Below are 19921 nucleotides of genomic sequence, written 5' to 3' on the forward strand. Positions count from 1 at the left end.
TATATGTTCTTAAAAAGGCCACTGACTCTGACTGATGAGGATTTGTGCCGTTGAGAACAAAACGGGGTGCAGGTACAATGCATGGGGGCTTTGAGATTTGTAGAACAATACAAAATTCTCCAAAATCAACATTTCAGAGATTGACAAAGAGTATTGCTTGCTAGCGTTTCCCCTTCGGGGTAGGATCTGAAAAGAATCTACCACTATCACCATTTCTTAAAAGAAAATGGCATTTTAATCCGAGAGACTGGGAAGGGAAATAGTCCCTGACTACTGGCTTTATGTAAAAGTTCATGAAACAATTACTAATGATTTGAATGTAGTGATATCTCACGAGGCACCTGAGCGCGACTACCCTGTCTTGGGCTGGGAACCTTGCGCGGAAGAGACAGCCATTTGCCAGGTAGAGAGGCTGGAGAGAACCGGGGAGGAAAGGCCCGTCCTATACAGACAGGGTTTGGTGGCCTTCTATCAAGGCCAGTGGCTTATCAGGAGTTCTCTCACCTTAGACTCCTTTTCCCCACAAGGAATTGAAGGCAGAGGGAAGTCCAGCAGTTTTCTCAAGGTTACATCACTAGTAGAACTAGAAATGAAATGCATAATTTCAGAGCCCAAACATAGTGTCACTTGTATGACCTTTGACCGTGGACCACTTACTTTTCCTTGGCAGAAGCCCCTCTGTTCTCTTGGTGGAGGGCTGAACGCCTTCTGTTGTAGGTGAGTGGGGCAACAGCTTAAAAACTTTTTTTAATACCACATTCTGGGCTCATCGTGAATATATTTGTGCCTTTGCAATATATACCCTGCTTACAATTTCCCCCTCTCGTTCTCTATTGCACTGTTTTCCAGTTTTATTGAGCTGTGCTTGGCATGCAGCACTACACGTATTCAAGTATACAGCGTAAGGACCTCACTTAAATACATCCTGAAGTGATTATCACACTAAGTTTAGATGACCTCCCTTGTCTCATAGAGATACAAAAAAAAGTGTTTTTCTTTATGCTGAGAACCCTTAGGACTGACTGTCAACAACTTTCACATATGCCATACAGCAGTGTTAACTATGGTTGTCCGGCCGCACCTTACATCCCCTGTACTTAACTCCTTGCTGGAAGTCTGTACCTTTTGGGGGAGTCTTTTAAAAAAGCAGTGTAGTTGCCCTACAATGTTAAATTAGTTTTGGGCCCTCAACACAGTGATGGGTCTTCTCTGGATGTTTTTACTGCGTTCGCTGCACGTGTAGCTGTCATCTGTCACTGTGCAGCATCGTTACGGTAGCATTGATTTTATCCTCCATGCTGGATTCGTGTGACTTCTTCCCTCCATAACTGGAAGCCTGCACCTACTACTGCCCTGCACCCATTTTGCCCTTCCCATCCAACCCCCTCCCCTCTGGCAACCACGAGTTCTCTGTATTTATGATTCTGTTTCTGCTTTTTGTTTACTTAACTCTTTTGCTTTTTAGATTGCGCAAGTAAGCGAAATCTTGGTATTTATCTTTCTCTGACTTACCTCACTTAGCATAACGCTCTCTAGGTCCGTCTATATTGTTGCGAATGGCAAGATCTCATTCTTTGATATGACTAATATTCTTTTGTATGTGAATGTGTATTAAATGTGTATGTGCCACTTCTTTATCCATTCATCTATTGATACTCACTTGGGCTGCTTCTCTCTACTCATTATTGCGAATAATACTGCAGTAAACATAGGGGTGCGGGTCTCTTGTCAAATTAGTGTTTTCGTTTTCTTTGGGTCAATAGCCAGTAGTGGAATTGTTGGATCACATGGCAACTGTATTTTCTTGTTTTGCATAGTGGCTGCACCATTCTGTAATCCCACCAGGGCTTCTTTTTTCTCCATATTTTCGCCCACAGTTGTTATTTCTTGTCCTTTTGATTTTAGCTATTTTCATAGGTGTGAAGTGATACCTCATTGTGGTTTTGCTTTGCGTTTTCCCTGACGATTGATGATGTTGAGCATCTTTTTATGTATCTGTTAGCCATCTGTATGTCCTCTTTGGAAAAATGTCTATTCATGTTTTCAGACTTTTTTTTTTTAATGTTTTAATGTTTTAATTTCAGAGGGAAAGACAGAGCGTGAGTGGGGGAGGGGCAGAGAGAGAGGGAGACACAGAATCTGAAACAGGCTCCAGGCTCTGAGCCGTCAGCACAGAGCCCGATATGGGGCTCGAACTCACAAACCGTGAGATCATGACCTGAGTTGAAATTGGATGCTTAACTGACTGAGCCACCCAGGTGCCTCTCTCTGCCTGTATTTTATTCGACTCTTATTTTGGTGTTGAGTTGTATAAGTTCTTTATATATTTTAGATATTATACCTTATTAGGTATATCATGGCAAATATCATTTGCTATTTCGTAGGCTGCCTTTTCATTTTCTTATTTTTTTAATACTTATTTTTGAGAGAGACAGACAGAGAGACAGAGCACGAGCAGGGGCGGGACAGAGGGAGACACGGTATCTGAAGCCGGCTCCAGCTCCAAGAAACTGTGAGATCATGACCTGAGCTGAAGTCGGATGCTTAACTGACTGAGCCACCCAGGAGCACCCCCCTCGCCACCACCGTTTTCATTTTCTTGATGGTTTCCTTAGCTGTGCGGAAGCTTTTTAGTTTGATGTAGTCCCAATAGTTTACTTTTGCTTTTGTTTCCGTTGCGTGGGGAGACATATCTACATAAATGTTGCTAAGGCCAATATCAGAGAAATTACTGCCTATGTTTTCTTCTGTTTTTATGGCTTATTGTCTCACATTTGGGTCTTTAATCCCTTTTGAGCTTATTTTTGTGTGTGGTATGAGAAAGTGGTCCAGTATTTTTCTTCTGCATGTAGCTGTCCAGTTTCCCCCCACCCTTTGTTGAAGAGACTGTCTTTTCCCATTGTATATTCTTGCCTTTGTTGTAGATTAATTGACCATATAAGCATGGGTTTATTTCTCGATTCTGTTCCGTTGATCTGTGTGTCTGTTTTTGTGTCAGTACCGTACTGTTTTGATTGCTACAGCTTTTGGAGTGTATCTTGAAATCTGTGACTGTGATATCTCCAGTTTTGTTCTTCTTTCTCAAGATTGCTTCGGCTGTTTGGGGTCTTTTGTGGTTCTATACAAATGTTGGTTTTACTTGTTCTACTTTTGTGAAAAATGTGGTAGGGATTGTGTTGAGTCTGTATATTACTTTGGGTAGTATGGACATATTAACAATATTATTCCATTCCGTGCGGGTGGAATATCTTTTCATTTGTTTGTGTTGTCTTCAATTTCTTGATAGTTTTCAGGGCACTGGTCTTTGACTGCCTGGGTTAAGTGTATTCCTAGGTATTTTATTCTTTTTTGTGCAATTGTAAATGGGATTGTTTTCTTAATTTCTCTTTCTGCTCTTTCATTTTTAGTGTATACACACCAATTACTGTGTATTAACTTTATATCCTGCAACTATACTGAATTCATCGATTACTTCTGGTAGCTTTTTGATGGAGTCTTCAGGGTTTTCTATGTATGGTATCACATCATCTGCATAGAGTGACCCTTTAACTTCTTTACCAATTTGCATCCCTTTTATTTTTGTTTTTCTTTTTTGATTGCTGGGGCTAGGACTTCCAGTACTATGTTGAATAAAAATGGTGAGAGTGGGCATCCTTGTCTTGTTCCTGATAGAGGAAAAGCTCTCACGTTTTCACCAGTGGGTGTATGATGTTTGCTGTTTTTCATATATGGCCTTTATTATGTTGAAGTATATTCCCTCTAAACCTACTTTATTGAGAGTTTTTATCATGAATGGATGTTGAATTGTGTCACATGCTTTTTCTGTATCTGTTGAGATGATCATGTGATTTTTATCTTTTATTGTGTTGGTGGTGGTACATCATGTTGATTAATTTGCTAATACCGAACCATCCTGCATCCTTAGACTAAAAATCCCACTTGATTATGGTGAATGATCCTTTTAATGTATTCTTGCATTGAATGCAGTTTGCTAATACTTTGTTGAGGATTTTTCATCTGTGTTCATCAAGGATATTGGATCTGGAGCCCTGGGACCCTGCTCTCATCCACCCATTATACCAAGGTATAGGGGAAATGTAAACCATGGCACTCATCAGCCCCTCCGACGTGAAAAGAGTTCCAGCAGCTTCCCTGTCATTTGGTGGAGTTATAGCACTGGATCTTTTATACACTAGCTGCTCTTTTTACAATATTTATTTATTTTTGAGAGAGAGAGAGAGAAAGAATGTGCACGAGCAGAAGAGGGCCAGAGGATCTAGATCTTTTATATACTAGCCACTCTTTTTTTTAAGTTTATTTATTTATTTTGAGACGAGAGAGAGAGAGAGAGAGAGAGAGAGAGAGAGAACGCACAAACCAGAGGGCGAGGGGCAGAGAGAGAAGAGAGAGACAATCCCAAGCAGACTCCACACTGTCAACGCACAGAGCCTGACGCAGGGCTCGGAGTCATGAGCCATGAGATCATGACTTGAGCCGAAGTCGGACTCTTAACCAACTGAGCCATCCAGGCATCCCTACTAGCTGCTGTTTTAAATCGAGGCTTTTTTTTCTGTGCCCAAGGCTAACAAATTTGCTCCCAGTCCCTCAGTATCTCCTTCCCTACTGCACTTCGCAGCAGTGGGTGGGGGGTTCCCTTCATCACTGTGTCTCTTTCCTTCTGTTATTTTCTGTGTGGTCTCTTTATCTTTGTTGGACAAAAGCTGTTCAGCCAGCCTTCAGTTCTTCAGAAGGAATTGCTCTATCAGTAGCTGGAGGTTGGGTGTGTCTATGGTGGAGGTGAGGGTCAGGGTCTTCCCACGTCATACTTTTGAACTGGAACTCTAGTTGAAAGTTTGAGCCTTTTGACCACTGACATCCAGTTCTCCCACAAATATACAACTATAAATAAAAAATTAGGTACAGACACTTAGGTGGAATATGAGCGAGGTAAGGGACCTTTTTAATCTCCATAGTACATTTAACTCCATTAGGGTGTATTTTTTTTCTTTATTTTTGTCTTAACATTGTGTTTGATTCATTTAGGTTATTGTATGTAGCATACAGCACTGAGTCTGTGTGTTGCATGGTTGGAATTTACCACCACGTGGTTATCCATTCTGCTCTTGAGAGAGTTAAGTTGCTTGCAATTTGAGGCTCCTACCAATATTCCTGCTATGAAAGTACATGCCTTTTGGTGCACACATGTTGTATTGTCTTGGGAGTATACTTTTAAGTGGAATTGTGGTATCATAGGGTATTCATATGTTCAGCTTTAGTAGAGAGTGCCAAATAGTTTTCCCGAGTGGTGGTGAAAGTGAACATTCCCATTGCAGCAAATGGGGATTCCAGTTCTACATTCTTGCCAAGGCAGGCTGTTTTGAGAGTTAAATTTTAGCCAGTCTGATGGCTGTGCATTGTCTTCATGACCATTTAGCTTTCGCATGTGCTGAAACAAATTTTGGCCCTTTGGATAGTTCCTTTTGTGCTAGTGTTTTAGGCAGTTTTAAAAATGTGGATTATCTATCTCTTTTAAATGCCTTACAGTACATATTTATTATGGATATGAATTCTTTTTTTATTGAGATATAATTGGCATTTAATATCATATTAATATCAGGTGTACAACATGATGATTTGATATTTGTATATATTGCAAATGATCACTACAGTAAGTCCAGTTAACATCTGTCACCATATGTAATTATCAAGTTTTTTTTTCTTAGGAGAACTTCTCAAGTCGGCTTTGTTAGCAACTTCCAAATATGCAGTACGGTATTAAAAACTATAGCCACTGTGCGGTGTATTACATCCCCGTGACTTTGGTTTTTTTATCACTGGAAGTCTGTACCTCTTGACAAGCTTCACCCCTTTCACCCCCTCCCCCACCTCTGTCAACCATCAGTCTGTTCTCTGTATTTGTAAACTCGGATTTTTTTTTCTTTTTTGCGATTCCACACATAAGTGAGAACATACAGTTACTTGTCTTTCTCTGTCTTGATTTATTTCACTTAGTATAATGCCCTCCAGGTCACATCCTTCTTTTTTAGTGATAACACTCTATTTTGTATATGTGTATGTATATGTATATATAAAATACATGAGGAGATAATGTATAATAGGATGCATAACATATCTAATAGGACATATTATATGTAAGGACATATATATCAGGATATAAAATATGTTAGTATATATAATATATAAGTATCTTTATCAAATTTTCACATTGTCTTCAGCCATGTTTTCATTGATGGATACTCAGGTTATTTTCATTACTTGACTATTATACATAATGCTGCAGTAACCCTGCAGGTGCACATATATTCTTGAGTTGGTGTTTTGTTTTCTTTAGAAGTTAAAATTGTTGGATCATATCGTAGTTCTATTTAATTTTCTGAGGAACCTCCATAATGTTTCCCATGGTGGCTGCACCAATTTACATTTCCAACCACAGTGCACAAGGAACTCCCCTTTCTCCATGTCCTTACCAGCACTTAACTATTTATTATCTTTTTGATAATAGCCTAACAGGTGTGAGGTGATAGATACCTCACTGTGGATTGGATTTGCATGTATCTGGTGATGAGTTATGTTGAGCACCATTTCACGTACTTGTTGCCTGTCTGTATGTCTTCTTTGGAAGAGTGTGTATTCAGATTCTCTGACCACTTTTTTTTTTTTTTTTAAGTTTTTACTTAAATTCCAGTTATTTAACATACAGTGTAATAATATCAGTTTCAGGGCAACAGTTAGTAATTTAACACTTGCATACAATGCCCAGTGCTCATCGTGACACGAGCACTCCTTAATCCCCATCGCCCATTTAGTCCATCCGCCCCCCCCCCCCCCACCGTTCCCCCTCTGGTAACCATCAGTTTGTTCTCTACAGTTAAGAGACTATCTCTTGGTTTGCCTCTCTGTTTTTTTCCCTTTGCTCATTTGTTTCGTTTCTTAAGTTCCACAGATGAGTGAAATCATATGGTATCTGTCTTTCTCTGACTTATTTTGCTTAGCATAACATTCTCTAGCTCCCTCCACATCATTGCAAATGGCAAGATTTCATTGTTTTTGACGGTTGAGTAACATTCCACTGTGAACATATACCACATCTTCTTCATCCGTTCATCAGTGGATACTTGGGCTGTTTCCATAATTTGGTTATTGTAGATAATGCTGCTATAAATATCGGGGTGCATGTGTCCCTTTAAATTAGTATTTTTGTGTTTTTTGGATAATAGGGTAGTTCCATTTTTAACTTTTTGAGGAACCCCCAAACTGTTTTCCACAGTGGCTGCACCAGTTTGCATTCCAGTCAATATAGCAAGAGGGTTCCCTTTCTCCATACCCTCTCCAACACCTGTTGTTTCTTGTGTTGTTGATTTTAGCTATTCTGACAGGTGCAAGGTTATGTCATTGTAGTTTTGATTTGTGTTTCCCTGATGATGAGTGATCATGAGCAGCTTTTCATGTGTCTTTTGGCCATCTGGATATTTTCTTTGGAAAAATGTCTATTTGTGTCTTCTGCCTAGTTTTTAATTGGATTTTTAATTTTGGGGTGTTGAGATTTATAAGTTCTTTATATATTTTGGATACTAATCCTTTTTGAGTTAGGACGTTTGCAAATATCCCATTCTGTAGATTGCCTTTTAGTTTTGTTGATTGTTCCCTTCCCGGCACAGAAGCTTTTTGGTTTGATGCAGTCCCAGCAGTTTATTTTTGCCTTTCTTTCCCTTGCCTCAGGAGACATAGCTGGAAAGAAGTTGCTGCAGCTGATGTCAAAGAAGTTACTGCCTCTGTTCTCTTCGAGGCTCTTTACGGTTTCAGGTCTCACAGTTAGGTCTCTGACCACTTTTTAATAAAAAAAAATTCTTTTTCTTTTGCTATTAAGTTGTATGAGTTCTTTATATATTTTGGATATTAACCCCTTATCAGATACAGATTTTCTTTGACTTATGATGGGGTTGTGTCATGATGAAACCATTGTAAGTTGAAAATATCATTAGGTTGAAAGTGCATTTAATACACATAATTACCATACATCATAGCTTTAGCCCAGCCTACTGTAAACGTGCTCAGAACACTTATTAGCCGACAATTGGACAAAATCATTTAACCCAAAGCCTATTTTATAATAAAGTGTTGAATATTTCACGTAACTTATTGAATACTGTACTGAAAGTGAAAAACAGAATGGTTCTATGGGTACAGAATGTTTGCGTAAGTCTGTCAATCATTTACCATCATGACTGTGTGACTGACTGGGTGCTGTGGCTACGTGTTGATGTCCAACATCACGAGAGAGTATAGTACTGCACATTGCTATCCTGGGGGAAAAAAATCAAAATTTAAAATTAAAAGTAGGGGCGCCTGGGTGGTGCAGTCGGTTGGGCGTCCGACTTCAACCAGGTCACGATCTCACGGTCCGTGAGTTCGAGCCCCGCGTCGGGCTCTGGGCTGATGGCTCAGAGCCTGGAGCCTGTTTCCGATTCTGTGTCTCCCTCTCTCTCTGCCCCTCGCCCGTTCATGCTCTGTCTCTCTCTGTCCCAAAAATAAATAAACGTTGAAAAAAAAAAATTTAAAAAAAAATAAAATAAAATTAAAAGTATACTTTCTACTGAATGCATATAGCTTTTGCACCATTGGAAAGCAGAAAAATTCAAAGTCAGGGCCTGTCTGTATATGATTTGCAAATAATTTCTCTGAAGGTGGCCTTTTCATTTTGTTGATGGTTCCTTTGCTCTGCAGAATCTTTTTAGTTTGGTGTAGTCCCATTTTTTATTTTGCTTTCATTGCCTTTGCTTATGATATCATATACTAAACATCATTGCCAAGAGCATTAACAATGAGCTTACCATCTGTTTTCTAGGAGTTTCTTGGTTTCTGGACTTGCATTCTAGTCTTTAATCCATTTTGAGTTAATTTTTGTGTATTATGTAAAATGGCGGTACAGTTTCATCCTTTTGCACATGGCTATCCTATTTTCCCAACATTGTTTAATTGCAGTGACTGCCCTTTCCCTGTTGTATAGTCTTGGCTCTTATGTCATGAATTCATAATGTATATGTGGGTTTATTTCTGGGCTCTCCATTCTGTTTCACTGGTCTGTGTGTCTGTTTTCGTGTTGATGCCATACTGTTTTGATTACACTTGTATCTCATAGCTTTGTAATATAATTTGAAGTCAGGGAGCATGATGAGTTCTGTTTTGTTCTTCTTTGTCAAGATGGCTTTGGCTTTTGGAATCTTTTGTGATTTCATGTAAATCTTAATATCGTTTGTTCTGTTTCCATAAGAAATGCCATTGGAATTTTGATACAGATTGCATTGAATCTGTAGATTGCTTTGGGTAGTATTAACATTTTAATAATATTAATCCTTTCAATCCATGAGCACAGAATATCTTTCCATTTATTTGTGTCTGGTTCAATTTCTTTAATTAATATACTAGAGTTTTGAGGATATAGTTTTTTGCCTTTTTGGTTAAATTTATTTATAAATATTTTATTTTTTGATGCAACTGTAAATGGGATTATTTTCTTAATTTCTCTTTATGATAATTGTTATTAGCATATACAGATGCAACAGATTTCTGTATATTAATCTGGTATCGTGAAACTATTGAATCCATTTATTCTAAGTTTTTTAATGTATACTTATTTTTGAGAGAGACAGAGTGTGAGCAGGGGAGAGGCAAAGAGAGAGAGAGAGACACACACACAGAATCTTAAGCAGGCTCTGTGCTCTGAGCTGTCAGCACAGAACCTGATGCGGGGCGTGAACTCAAGACCCGTGAGATCATGACCTGAGCCGAAGTCAGATGCTTAACTGACTGAGCCACCCAGGTGCCTCTATTCTAACAGGTTTTTGATGGAGTCTTTTGGGTTTTCTATATATAATATCATGCTATTTGCAGACAGAGACAGTTTTACTTCTTTCTGAATTGGATGCCTTTTCTTTTCCTTGCCTAATTGCTCTGGCAAGGACTTCTAATATAGTTTTAGAATAAAGTACGTATATATAATATATATATGTATACATACATACTGTGTATATATATATATATACACATACATATACACTATATGTATAGTATATGTATACACATATACATACATACATATATAGTATGTGTGTGTATATGTATATATTTATATATATTCTAATATATATTAGAATAAAAGTGGCAAGAATGGGTATTGTCATCTTGTTCCTGATCTTAGAGGAAAAGCTTTCAGCTTTCCACTAATGAATATGAAGTTAGCTGTGGGCTTGACATTTATGGCTTTTAATATGTTGAGGTATGTTCATTCTATACCCAGTTTGTTGAGATTTTTTATCATAAATGGATGTTGAATTTTGTCAAAGGCTTGTTCTGCATTTGTTTAGGTGATCATAGGTTTGTGGGGTTTTTTTTACCCTTCATTTGTTAATGTGGTGTATCACTTTGATGGATTTGTGGGATATTGAACCACCCTTACATCCCCCACAATAAATCCCACTTGATCATGGTATATGATCCTTTTAACACATTGTCAAATTCATTTGTTAGTATTTTGTTGAGTGGCTTGCATCTGTGTTCATCAGGGATATTGGCTTGTAATTTACTTTTCTTATGGCATCTTTGTCTGGTTTTGGTATCAGGGTAGTGCTGGCCTTATAAAATGAGTTTGGAAATGCCCTCTTATATCTTGGAAGTTTTAGAAGGATTGGTATTCATTCTTCTTTAAATGTTTATTAGAATTAACCATTGAAACCTGGTCCTGGACTTCTGTTGGTTGGTTGTGAGGTTTTCGATGACTGATGCTATATACCTTTACTAGTAATCGGACTGTTGAGATTTTTATTTCTTCATGATTCAGTGTTGGTAGTCTGTGTGTTTCTAGGAATTGGTCCATTTCTTCTAGGTTGTCCAATTTTTTTGGCGTATAATTGTTCATAGTCATCTCTTAAAATCCTTTGTATTTCTGTGGTATCAGTTGTAACATCTCTTTTATTTCTGATTTACTTATTTGACTCCTCTGGGTTTTTTCTGAGTCTAGCCAAAGGTTTGTCAGTTGTGTTTATCTTTTCAGAGGACTAGCTCTTAGGTTAATTTATCTTTTCTATTTTTGTCTATGTGTTGCTGCACTGATCTGTATTATTTCCTTCTTTCTACTAATTTTGGGCTTCATTTGTTCCTTTTTCTTTTTTCTGGTTTCTTTTGGTGTAAGGTTATATTGTTTGAGCTTTCTCTTTTTAAAAAAAAAAAAAAAACTTGGGGCGCCTGGGTGGCTCAGTCGGTTAAGCGTCCGACTTCGGCTCAGGTCATGATCTCGCGGTCCGTGAGTTCGAGCCCCACGTCGGGCTCTGTGCTGACAGCTCAGAGCCTGGAGCCTGCTTCCGATTCTGTGTCTCCCTCTCTCTCTGACCCTCCCCCATTCATGCTCTGTCTCTCCCTGTCTCAAAAATAAATAAACGTTAAAAAAAAAATTAAAAAAAAAACTTTATTGTTTATTTATTTTTGAGACAGAGACAGAGCATGAGCAGGGAAGGGGCAGAGAGAGAGGGAGACACATAATGTGAAGCAGGCTCCGGGGTCCAAGCTGTCAGCACAGAGTCCGACGCGGGGCTCGAACTCACAAACCACGAGATCATGACCTGAGCCAAAGTCGGACGCTTAACTGACTGAGCCACCCGGGTGCCCCTCTCTTGTTTTTTCGAAGCAGCCTGTGTTGCTATACACTTTTCCTCTTAGAACTGCTTTTGTTGCATCTCGTAAGGTTTGGCATGTTGTATTTCCGTTTCCCTTTGTCTCAAGGTATCTTTTTATTTCTCTTTTGATTTCTTCTTGACCCGCTGGTTGTTGAGTAGTGTGTAGTTTAATCTCCACATATTTGAATCTTCCAGTTTTTTTTTATTCGTAATTGACTTCTAGTTTCTTGGCACTGTGATCAGAAAAGATGATTCATACAATTTCAGTCTTCTCAAATCTATTAAGATGCGTTTTGTGTCCTAAAACATGATCTTTACCACAGAATGTTCTATGTGCATTTGAGAGGAATGTGTATTCTGTTACTTTTGGACGGAATGTTCTGAATATATCTATTAAGTCCACCTGGTCTAATGTGTCATTGATTTTTCTGTCTGGTTGATCTATCTATTGATGAAAATGGAGGTATAATGTCCCCTATTATTATTGTATTGCTTTCTACTTCTGACTTTAGGTTTCTTAGTGTTTGCTTTATATATTTATGTGCTCTTGTATTGGGTGCATAAATGTTTACGGAATTTATGAAATATATACAAATATCTTCTGGTGGGATTGACACATTTATCATTATGTAATAGCCTTCATTATCTGTTATTGTAGTCTTTGTTTTAAAGAATATTTTACCTGACACATGTACAGGTACCCCAGCCTCCTTTTGGTTTCTAGTTACATGAAAAATATTTTTCCATCATTTCACTTTCAGTCTGTCTTGTCCTTATGAAGTAAGCCTCTTGGAGGCACCATATAGATGAGTCTTGTGTTTTTTTTGTTTTTTTTTTTTTTATGTTTGTTTATTTTTGAGGGAGAGAGAGAGTGTGTGAGCAGGGAAGGGGCAGACAGAGGGAGACACACAGAATCTGAAGCAGGCTCCAGGCTCTGAGCTGTCAGCACAGAGCCCGATGCAGGGCTGGAACCCACAAACCGCGAGATCATGACCTATGCTTAAGTAGGATGCTCAACGGACTGAGCAACCCAGGTGCTCTGATCAGTCTTGTGTTTTTATCCATTTAGCCTCCCTGTCTTTTGGTTGGAGAGTTTAGTTCAAAAGAAATTATTGACAGGTATGTACTTGTTGCCATTATGTTGTTTTCTGGCTATTTTGTAGTTCTTCTGTTCCTTTCTACCTCTCTTGCTCTCTGCCTTTATGATTTGATGAGTGTTTTTAGTGGTATAGATTTATCTTTTGTGCATTTACTGTAGGCTTTTGCTTTGTGTTTATCATGGACACACAGGTTTATAGAACAACCTGTAACAGTTGTTTTTTTTTTTTTTTTTTTTTTTAAATTTTTTTTTTCAACGTTTATTTATTTTTGGGACAGAGAGAGACAGAGCATGAACGGGGGAGGGGCAGAGAGAGAGGGAGACACAGAATTGGAAACAGGCTCCAGGCTCTGAGCCATCAGCCCAGAGCCCGACGCGGGGCTCGAACTCACGGACTGCAAGATCGTGACCTGGCTGAAGTCGGACGCTTAACCGACTGCGCCACCCAGGCGCCCCTGTAACAGTTTATTTTAAGCTAATAACATAAGTTTGAACACATTCTCAAACTCTACATTTTTACCCTCCCAACATTTTATATTATTGATGTCACACTTTATGTGTTTTAATCTTGTGCATCCCTTAACTAATTATCGCAGTTATTTTTACTACTCTTGTGTCTTAACATTCATATTAGCTTTCTAAGCGATTAATTCTCTACCTTTAGTATAGATTTACCTTTACTAGTGAGAGTTATACTCTCATGTATTTTCCTATTACTAATAGCACTCCTTTCTTTTCAGCTTAAAGAAGTCCTTTTAAAAACATTTCTTATAAGGCTAGTTTAGTGGTGATGAACTCCTTTAGCTTTTGCTTGTCTGGAGAGTTACTTCTCTCTCAATTTCAAAGGACACCTTGGCCAGGTAGAGTATTCTCGGTTGGAAGTTGTTTTAATTTTCAGTACTTGGAATATATTGTGCTTCTCCCTTCTGGCCTACAAATTTCTGCTGAAAATCTGATAGTCGGATGGGGGTTCCCTTGTATGAAAACAACAAGTTGTTTTTCTCTTGCCACTTAAAAGATTCTCTCCTTGTCAAAAATCTTTAACTTGTGACATTTTAATTATAATGTGTCTTGGTGTGGGTCTCTTTGGGTTCATAGTTTTTGGAGCTCTGTGGGCTTCCTGTCAGGATTTTCTTCTTTTTTTATGGCTGAATATTTCAGTATATATATACCACAGTTCTTTACCCATTCATCTCTCTGTGGACACTTAGATTGTGTCTGTGTGTTGCCCGTTATAAATGATGCTGCTGTGATCAGGGGGTATGGTTCTCTCTTTGACACAGGATTTTTGTTTCCTTTGGTTATATTCCCAGAAGTGGAATTGCTGGATCATATGGTAGTTCTACTTGTAATTTTTTGAGGAAGCTTCCTATCGTTTTTCCCTAGTGGTTGTCTCAGTGTACAGCATGGGCAACAGCTTTAATGGTGGAGGCCCTGAGCAAATGAACCATTGCTGAAAGCCACCAGGATTAATTATCACAGGCTAAGCCTTATAATTTGGCTTCATAGGCAGCTGCTGACTTATACCCGGGTCCCAGAGAAGCTGTCACAGCCCCTTCTAGTAAAACCAGCTCCCTTTCTTGGATACCTGAAATTCTGAAAGTTAAGGCTTTCTCACCTCTAAAAGTCCAAGTATTTGAGGGGCATAAGCACTAAATCCTTATCTACTTACCAACTGTATCCCATTCCCAAGTGTTTACTGAGGACCCCCTGCATGCACTGTGCTCCCTGGGTAGAGCAGTGGTTCTCAAAGGTTTTTGCTTGCCTACATCCTAAAACAATTTTGAAGATCTTTGTATCTCACACATTTAAATTTTGACAGCTAAACTTTTCATAATAAATTTAAATATCTGTGAAGTGTATAATTTTTGGTATGCAAAACACTGTTTCATCACTCATTTACATGTATCCAAAGAAATTGAAATACAACGTTGATTTGGAGTACCATCATTTAAAAACATACAGACAAGCTCTTTTTTAACAGGCAGCAAATTTACATTAATTTTCTCCTTGAACCTGTATTTCCCTTTCACTTGTCCCACAATATTTTATCCTAATGTCAAACATTTTATGCTGCTGGTATTTTCTTGATGTTCAGAACAAAAATAATGTATATAAATTTACTTGGAAAAAATTTCTTGTGATCATAAATCCACTAAATGCTGTGGATTCTACAGGATTGGATCATTGTCACATTTATTAACACACAGTTGATCACACCAATACTGTGCAAATATAATAAATATTAAGGAAAATATTCCCTCAACTGTATCTTTTTTTTTTTTCCTGTAACCGTGTCTTATAATGGGATAGATGGAGATCATTTTTATAATTCACTCAGGTTCCTAGGACAGTTACTTATAAAATGAAACAGGGTTCAGCATCCTATATTTGGATATTTATAGGTGTAAGTACTTGGAATGTCTTATGCACAGAAAGTAGTTGAATAGGAATGGAAAGGATTTCGGGGCACAGCAATATCACTCGATCCTCCAAACTCTTGAGCTATGTGGCAGCAGTCACATAGTAATCTGTCATCAATTTCTTTTAGTATGTTTTACTTCACAATTGTTTTAGATGGACAGAAAAGTTACAGAGACAGTCCAGAGTGTTCCTGAATGCCCCTCACCAGTTTCCCCATCGTAACATCTTCCATAACCCCGGTACATTTGTCACAACTAAGAAACTGGCACTGTTAACTCCATCAGTCTGTTCTTTAATGATCTCTCATCTGTTAAGTCATTTTGGTATTTCTCCTGTTTTGTTGAAAGCACAGAATTAGAAACATCTGAGTAGTGAAAGGATTTGTCACCCAGCCTTTCCCTTTCTTGTTTCCTGGAAAGTGTATTAAAAATAGGCTTACTGGGGCGCCTGGGTGGCGCAGTCGGTTAAGCGTCCGACTTCAGCCAGGTCACGATCTCGCGGTCCGTGAGTTCGAGCCCCGCGTCGGGCTCTGGGCTGATGGCTCAGAGCCTGGAGCCTGTTTCCGATTCTGTGTCTCCCTCTCTCTCTGCCCCTCGCCCGTTCATGCTCTGTCTCTCTCTGTCCCAAAAATAAATAAACATTGAAAAAAAAAATTAAAAAAAAAAATAGGCTTACTAAGACTTACCACGTAACTGTGGGTTATACCTTTTTCACTGTTGGTCTATCATTTGTCCAGTCTGGCGTACTGGAAGAATTAGGAAAGCCATAATAGTGATCATTTTATCATATCTTTGCTAATACCCTGTTTCTTGATAAAATAGTTTTTCTCTTATTTATATCAAAACCTTGGAGCTTCAGATTTAGGTCATTTCGTTTATGGAAAATGTTCGAGGTTGGCCATAGAACTTAAATGTCAAAGCATTCCTTCTTGTTAAAGTGTTGAGTAAAACTAGCCCTTATTTTTTCAATATAAGCAAAAATGTTAATATGTTAATGAATTTGAATCCGTAAGTTGGCATGTGGACAGGGTCTGTGGTCCAGAGCCTTCCTTCATAAATGCATGGTCATCTGGGATACCTTTCATCCCGTTTTCTTGGTTTCCTCACACTGGAGCATCTCTCAAGAGTGATGTCCTTTTTGATTGTACTTGGGAAGGGAAAAGGCGAAGTATCTAAACACAAATTGACATTGTTCCCGCTATCCTCAGTGTATGATACATGTGAATGCAGAACATCCCCAAATGAGCCAGAATACCCATTTCTCTTACAATCCTCATGCTTAACAGAAATGCATGAGAGACTGGTAAAGTCCTGTATCCCTTTTCCCTCCCTGGGTGTGCCAGGCTACTAGTCACTGTGGGAAGCAGGACAAGGGTGGTGGTGCAGGGAGTTCTGACATGAGACCTCTATCACATGTGCAGATCACTTAGGGTAGATCACTTTCAGGAAAAAGTACATGAGAAAGTTGAAGATCTGGAAATGAATTAAACCTCTCTGGACAACAGACCTTGCAAGGCCCTTAGGAACCCCAGGGTATATATATTTGAGTCGGGTTGGGGCTGGAAGGAGGCCCATGAGATGCTGATATCCATGCCCACTATGAGGATGGGGAGTCCCCAGGGGCAGCGGGACTCAGCAACAGCCACCATAGGGATCCTTCTCCAAGGCTGGTTTTCATGAAGGACACTTGGGAGTGTCTTACCTAGCGGGCTGGGAGAGGTTGCAGGGTTATGGTTCTTGGTCTGATTTTTGCTCTTTGAGAACTAGTGACCAGGAACAGATTGCTTTTTCCCCTCCAACTTGAATAGTGTGCAGACATCGAGAAAGCAAAGACCCTTAAGTAAGAGATACTTAATTGGTCTAAACTTATAAAAATAGTTGTTCTCGATTATCATTCTACAGTAGAGTTTTGCCTTTAAGTAGCTGTGTATTTACATGACAAAGTGATGCAAATACAGCTAACTGTCCTCATAGAACTCCCAGACTTCACAGTGAGCCTGCAGCTCCCGAGCTGAGACAGGCCCCAAACTGGTTGTGTTTTAGTTTCCTGTTTTCTGCAGTATTAAGGGGAGGGCCTGTGAGCTTCCTCCCCATTAGAAAAGCCCAGATTCCTTTGGTCTCTGCCTGTATGGGCCTCATAGTGACTCTTGTATTTGTGCAAGAAGAAGCAGGGCGAAGTCAGCAAGGCAGCCAGCGCCGACAGCACCACCGAGGGAACGCCGGCCGATGGCTTCACAGTACTCTCCACCAAGAGCCTCTTCCTCGGCCAGAAGGTAGGCAGATGTGCGGCCTCGGTCTGCTCGCGGCCCTGGGACAGATGGGTGGAGGCCACCTCTGTTGCAGGAAGGCCTGGGGATTCCCGGAGGCCACTCCTGGCCGTGTGGGTGTGGAAGGAGGAGTGGGTAGCCTCACGGGGGGGGGGGGGGGGGGGGGGGGGGGGGGGGCTGCGGCAGGAGCAGTGGGGGAGAGTGGCAGGTGGGAAGACGAGGTAGTGGTAAAGAAGCGGGAAAGCCGCTCCCGTGGTGGTGGGGGGCTCGGGACAACCCCGGGGTTAGTCTGCAGAAGAAGCTACTAATGTGGGATACACTGGTCATCATGTAGCCCCCGGCCAGCAAAAGTGCCCCAAGTCAAAGCTGGGTCTTGGAAAAGGAAAGGTCTAGTAGGCAGCGCACAGGCTCGGGTGGGCACTGAAGTCAGAGCCTCTGCTCCGGGGGCGGGATTGTTTTTAGACATCCTTAGGTGTAATGGGTGCACTGAGCCACCTCTGGACTCCTCAAGCCAATCTTTTGTTTGTTTTAATCGTGGGCAATGTATTTTCAGCCATCCCAGTGATGCAGCTTTGCCAGGACGCCATGGTTTTGTAAAAGATGATTCACTTTTGTTGAAAATAAAAATGATGCAAAGGCTTTTAAGACCTGAGAGTGAGAGTTAATTAATAATGCTCTATTAACACCAAAAACAAACAAAACAAAAAACAAAAAAACAAACAAACAAAAAAAACCGGGGGGTGGGAGAGAGAGGGAATTACGCTTCTCTTAATGTTTCAGTCCTACGTGAGAAACAATTAAAGGCATGAATGAATTTGACCTTCATGTAAACTGCGTTGTGGCTAACAACTTGGTTCTGAAGCTGCATCATTTTTACAACCTCACTGTCAATTTTCTTTTGCATCTCAGTGACACAGCCCTCCTGCTCCTGCATTGCAAGCGCTCCTTCCCCTCTTCCCCCCTTCCTGTCACTAATTGCACTCAGGCTGTCATGATGCAATTCCTGTGGTGGACCTTGTGTTCCAGCAAATAACCATTGCAGCTGACATTTTATAACCATTATCTGTATTTTGTACGCATTTTTCAAAGGGAAAAATAAGCAGCGCTTGTCATCTTAAGGTCTGGGGCTTTCAGAGTTTTCGTTTAAAAGATTTTTGTTTTTATTTGTTTAAAAGTTTCAACTCAGCAGTGAAGGCAACCACCTGGGTCTACTTTCACACCCTTTAACTTGTCCTCTGGGTAATACAATACATGGAACGTTAACGCGAAGCGCCTTCCCACTTGCTTTGGTTTGAACTCGAGTGTGAACACCCTGCTCTTGAGGGGTAGCTCCAGTGTCTTTAGGTCCCTGTTGCAGACCGTCAGCCAGGCCTGGAAGCCGATTCAGCAGGTAGAACAGTTCAGGCCCTCCTGCTGTCCCCCACCGTCTCTCACGCTTTCTCCCATCCCACCCTTGGGTGCCCTGCCCCTGGCCTCTCCCTTCCCTGTGGTGGTCTTGCTGTCTCCTGCTGACTACCCCACAGCCAGCCTCATACCCCCTTACTGGACGAACTCCAGTACCCTCAGAATAGCAGCACTCAGCCACACAGGTGTCCATGTACAAATGGATGCCCTTCTCGATCTCGGGGTCAGGGTCTTGTCTGGATTCTGCTGCATGTGAGCCCTGGAAGGGAGCTGGCAAAGGCAGCAGACACCTTGCTAGTTCCTCTGCAGCCACTCAGTGCCTTCTTCCCCACCATGTGGGGTCTCAGGACCAGGTGCCACAGGCCTAACAGTACAAGAGAGTACAAATCGGCAAACACTGTACCCCATTCAGGATTGGGAAGAGGGGAGACCAAAAAGCTATAGGGAAGTACTGACACTCCATAATAACCTACAGATGTGTCATCTACTGTTGTTTAAGAAACAGGAAAATGGGAGAAGTAGACTTGGCAAAGAAACTAATATGCCTGTCTGAGGTCTTGACTTCTGTTTGGTTGAGCTGAACCCCGTGTAAAGCGGTCAGCTGTCAGAGAGGGGGCTGCATGCAGACCCAGACAGACCACCCACCTTCTTTCCCACATCCCACAGTTAAGTGTCAGTGGGGAGAACAAACACCGAGCTACCGTGAGGCTGCCCTCCGCGTCAAATGTGCTGCCAGGTTAATGACCCAAAACTCACACATCCAGGGCGAGGTACCCCCAAATCCAGCGCCACACATGCCCTTTAGCAGGCATGCCTCTATCTCCCCAACTGTGGCATCACAGAATAAGGGAACACCTCAAGTCAGCCTGGGTGCCAGCATCGGAAACTAGTGTGCCAGCAACCCTTTCTGGAACGCTGGGCCCTGAGGTGTGAGGTAGAGCACGTATTTATGGTCGGGAGCATTATTTTGCAAGCAGTACTTTCTGGTCCTTTATTGGCTATTACTGTGGGGTGAAAGTCATGGCTTAATAATGCAAG

At 40.6% G+C, this 19921-nt stretch overlaps 1 protein-coding gene across 4 annotated transcripts in view; it reads left to right on the forward strand.

Annotated features, from left to right (window-relative positions):
* Positions 1-19921, forward strand: part of MACROH2A1 (macroH2A.1 histone) — an 80045-nt gene that overhangs the window by 36854 nt on the left and 23270 nt on the right. For 2 of the 4 annotated variants that reach the window (XM_086703642.1, XM_086703631.1), the window contains exon 5: positions 17375-17485. In XM_086703642.1, coding sequence (XP_086559768.1) covers positions 17375-17485 — 111 coding nt within the window. The remainder of the gene's footprint in view (positions 1-17374; positions 17486-19921) is intronic. The other 2 variants (XM_086703650.1, XM_086703635.1) reach the window with 1 other exon arrangement.

Source organism: Puma concolor, chromosome A1 (genome assembly GCF_028749965.1).
Source record: "Puma concolor isolate L17-30 chromosome A1, mPumCon1.1.hap2, whole genome shotgun sequence".
In the NCBI taxonomy this organism is placed as follows: Eukaryota; Metazoa; Chordata; class Mammalia; order Carnivora; family Felidae; genus Puma; species Puma concolor.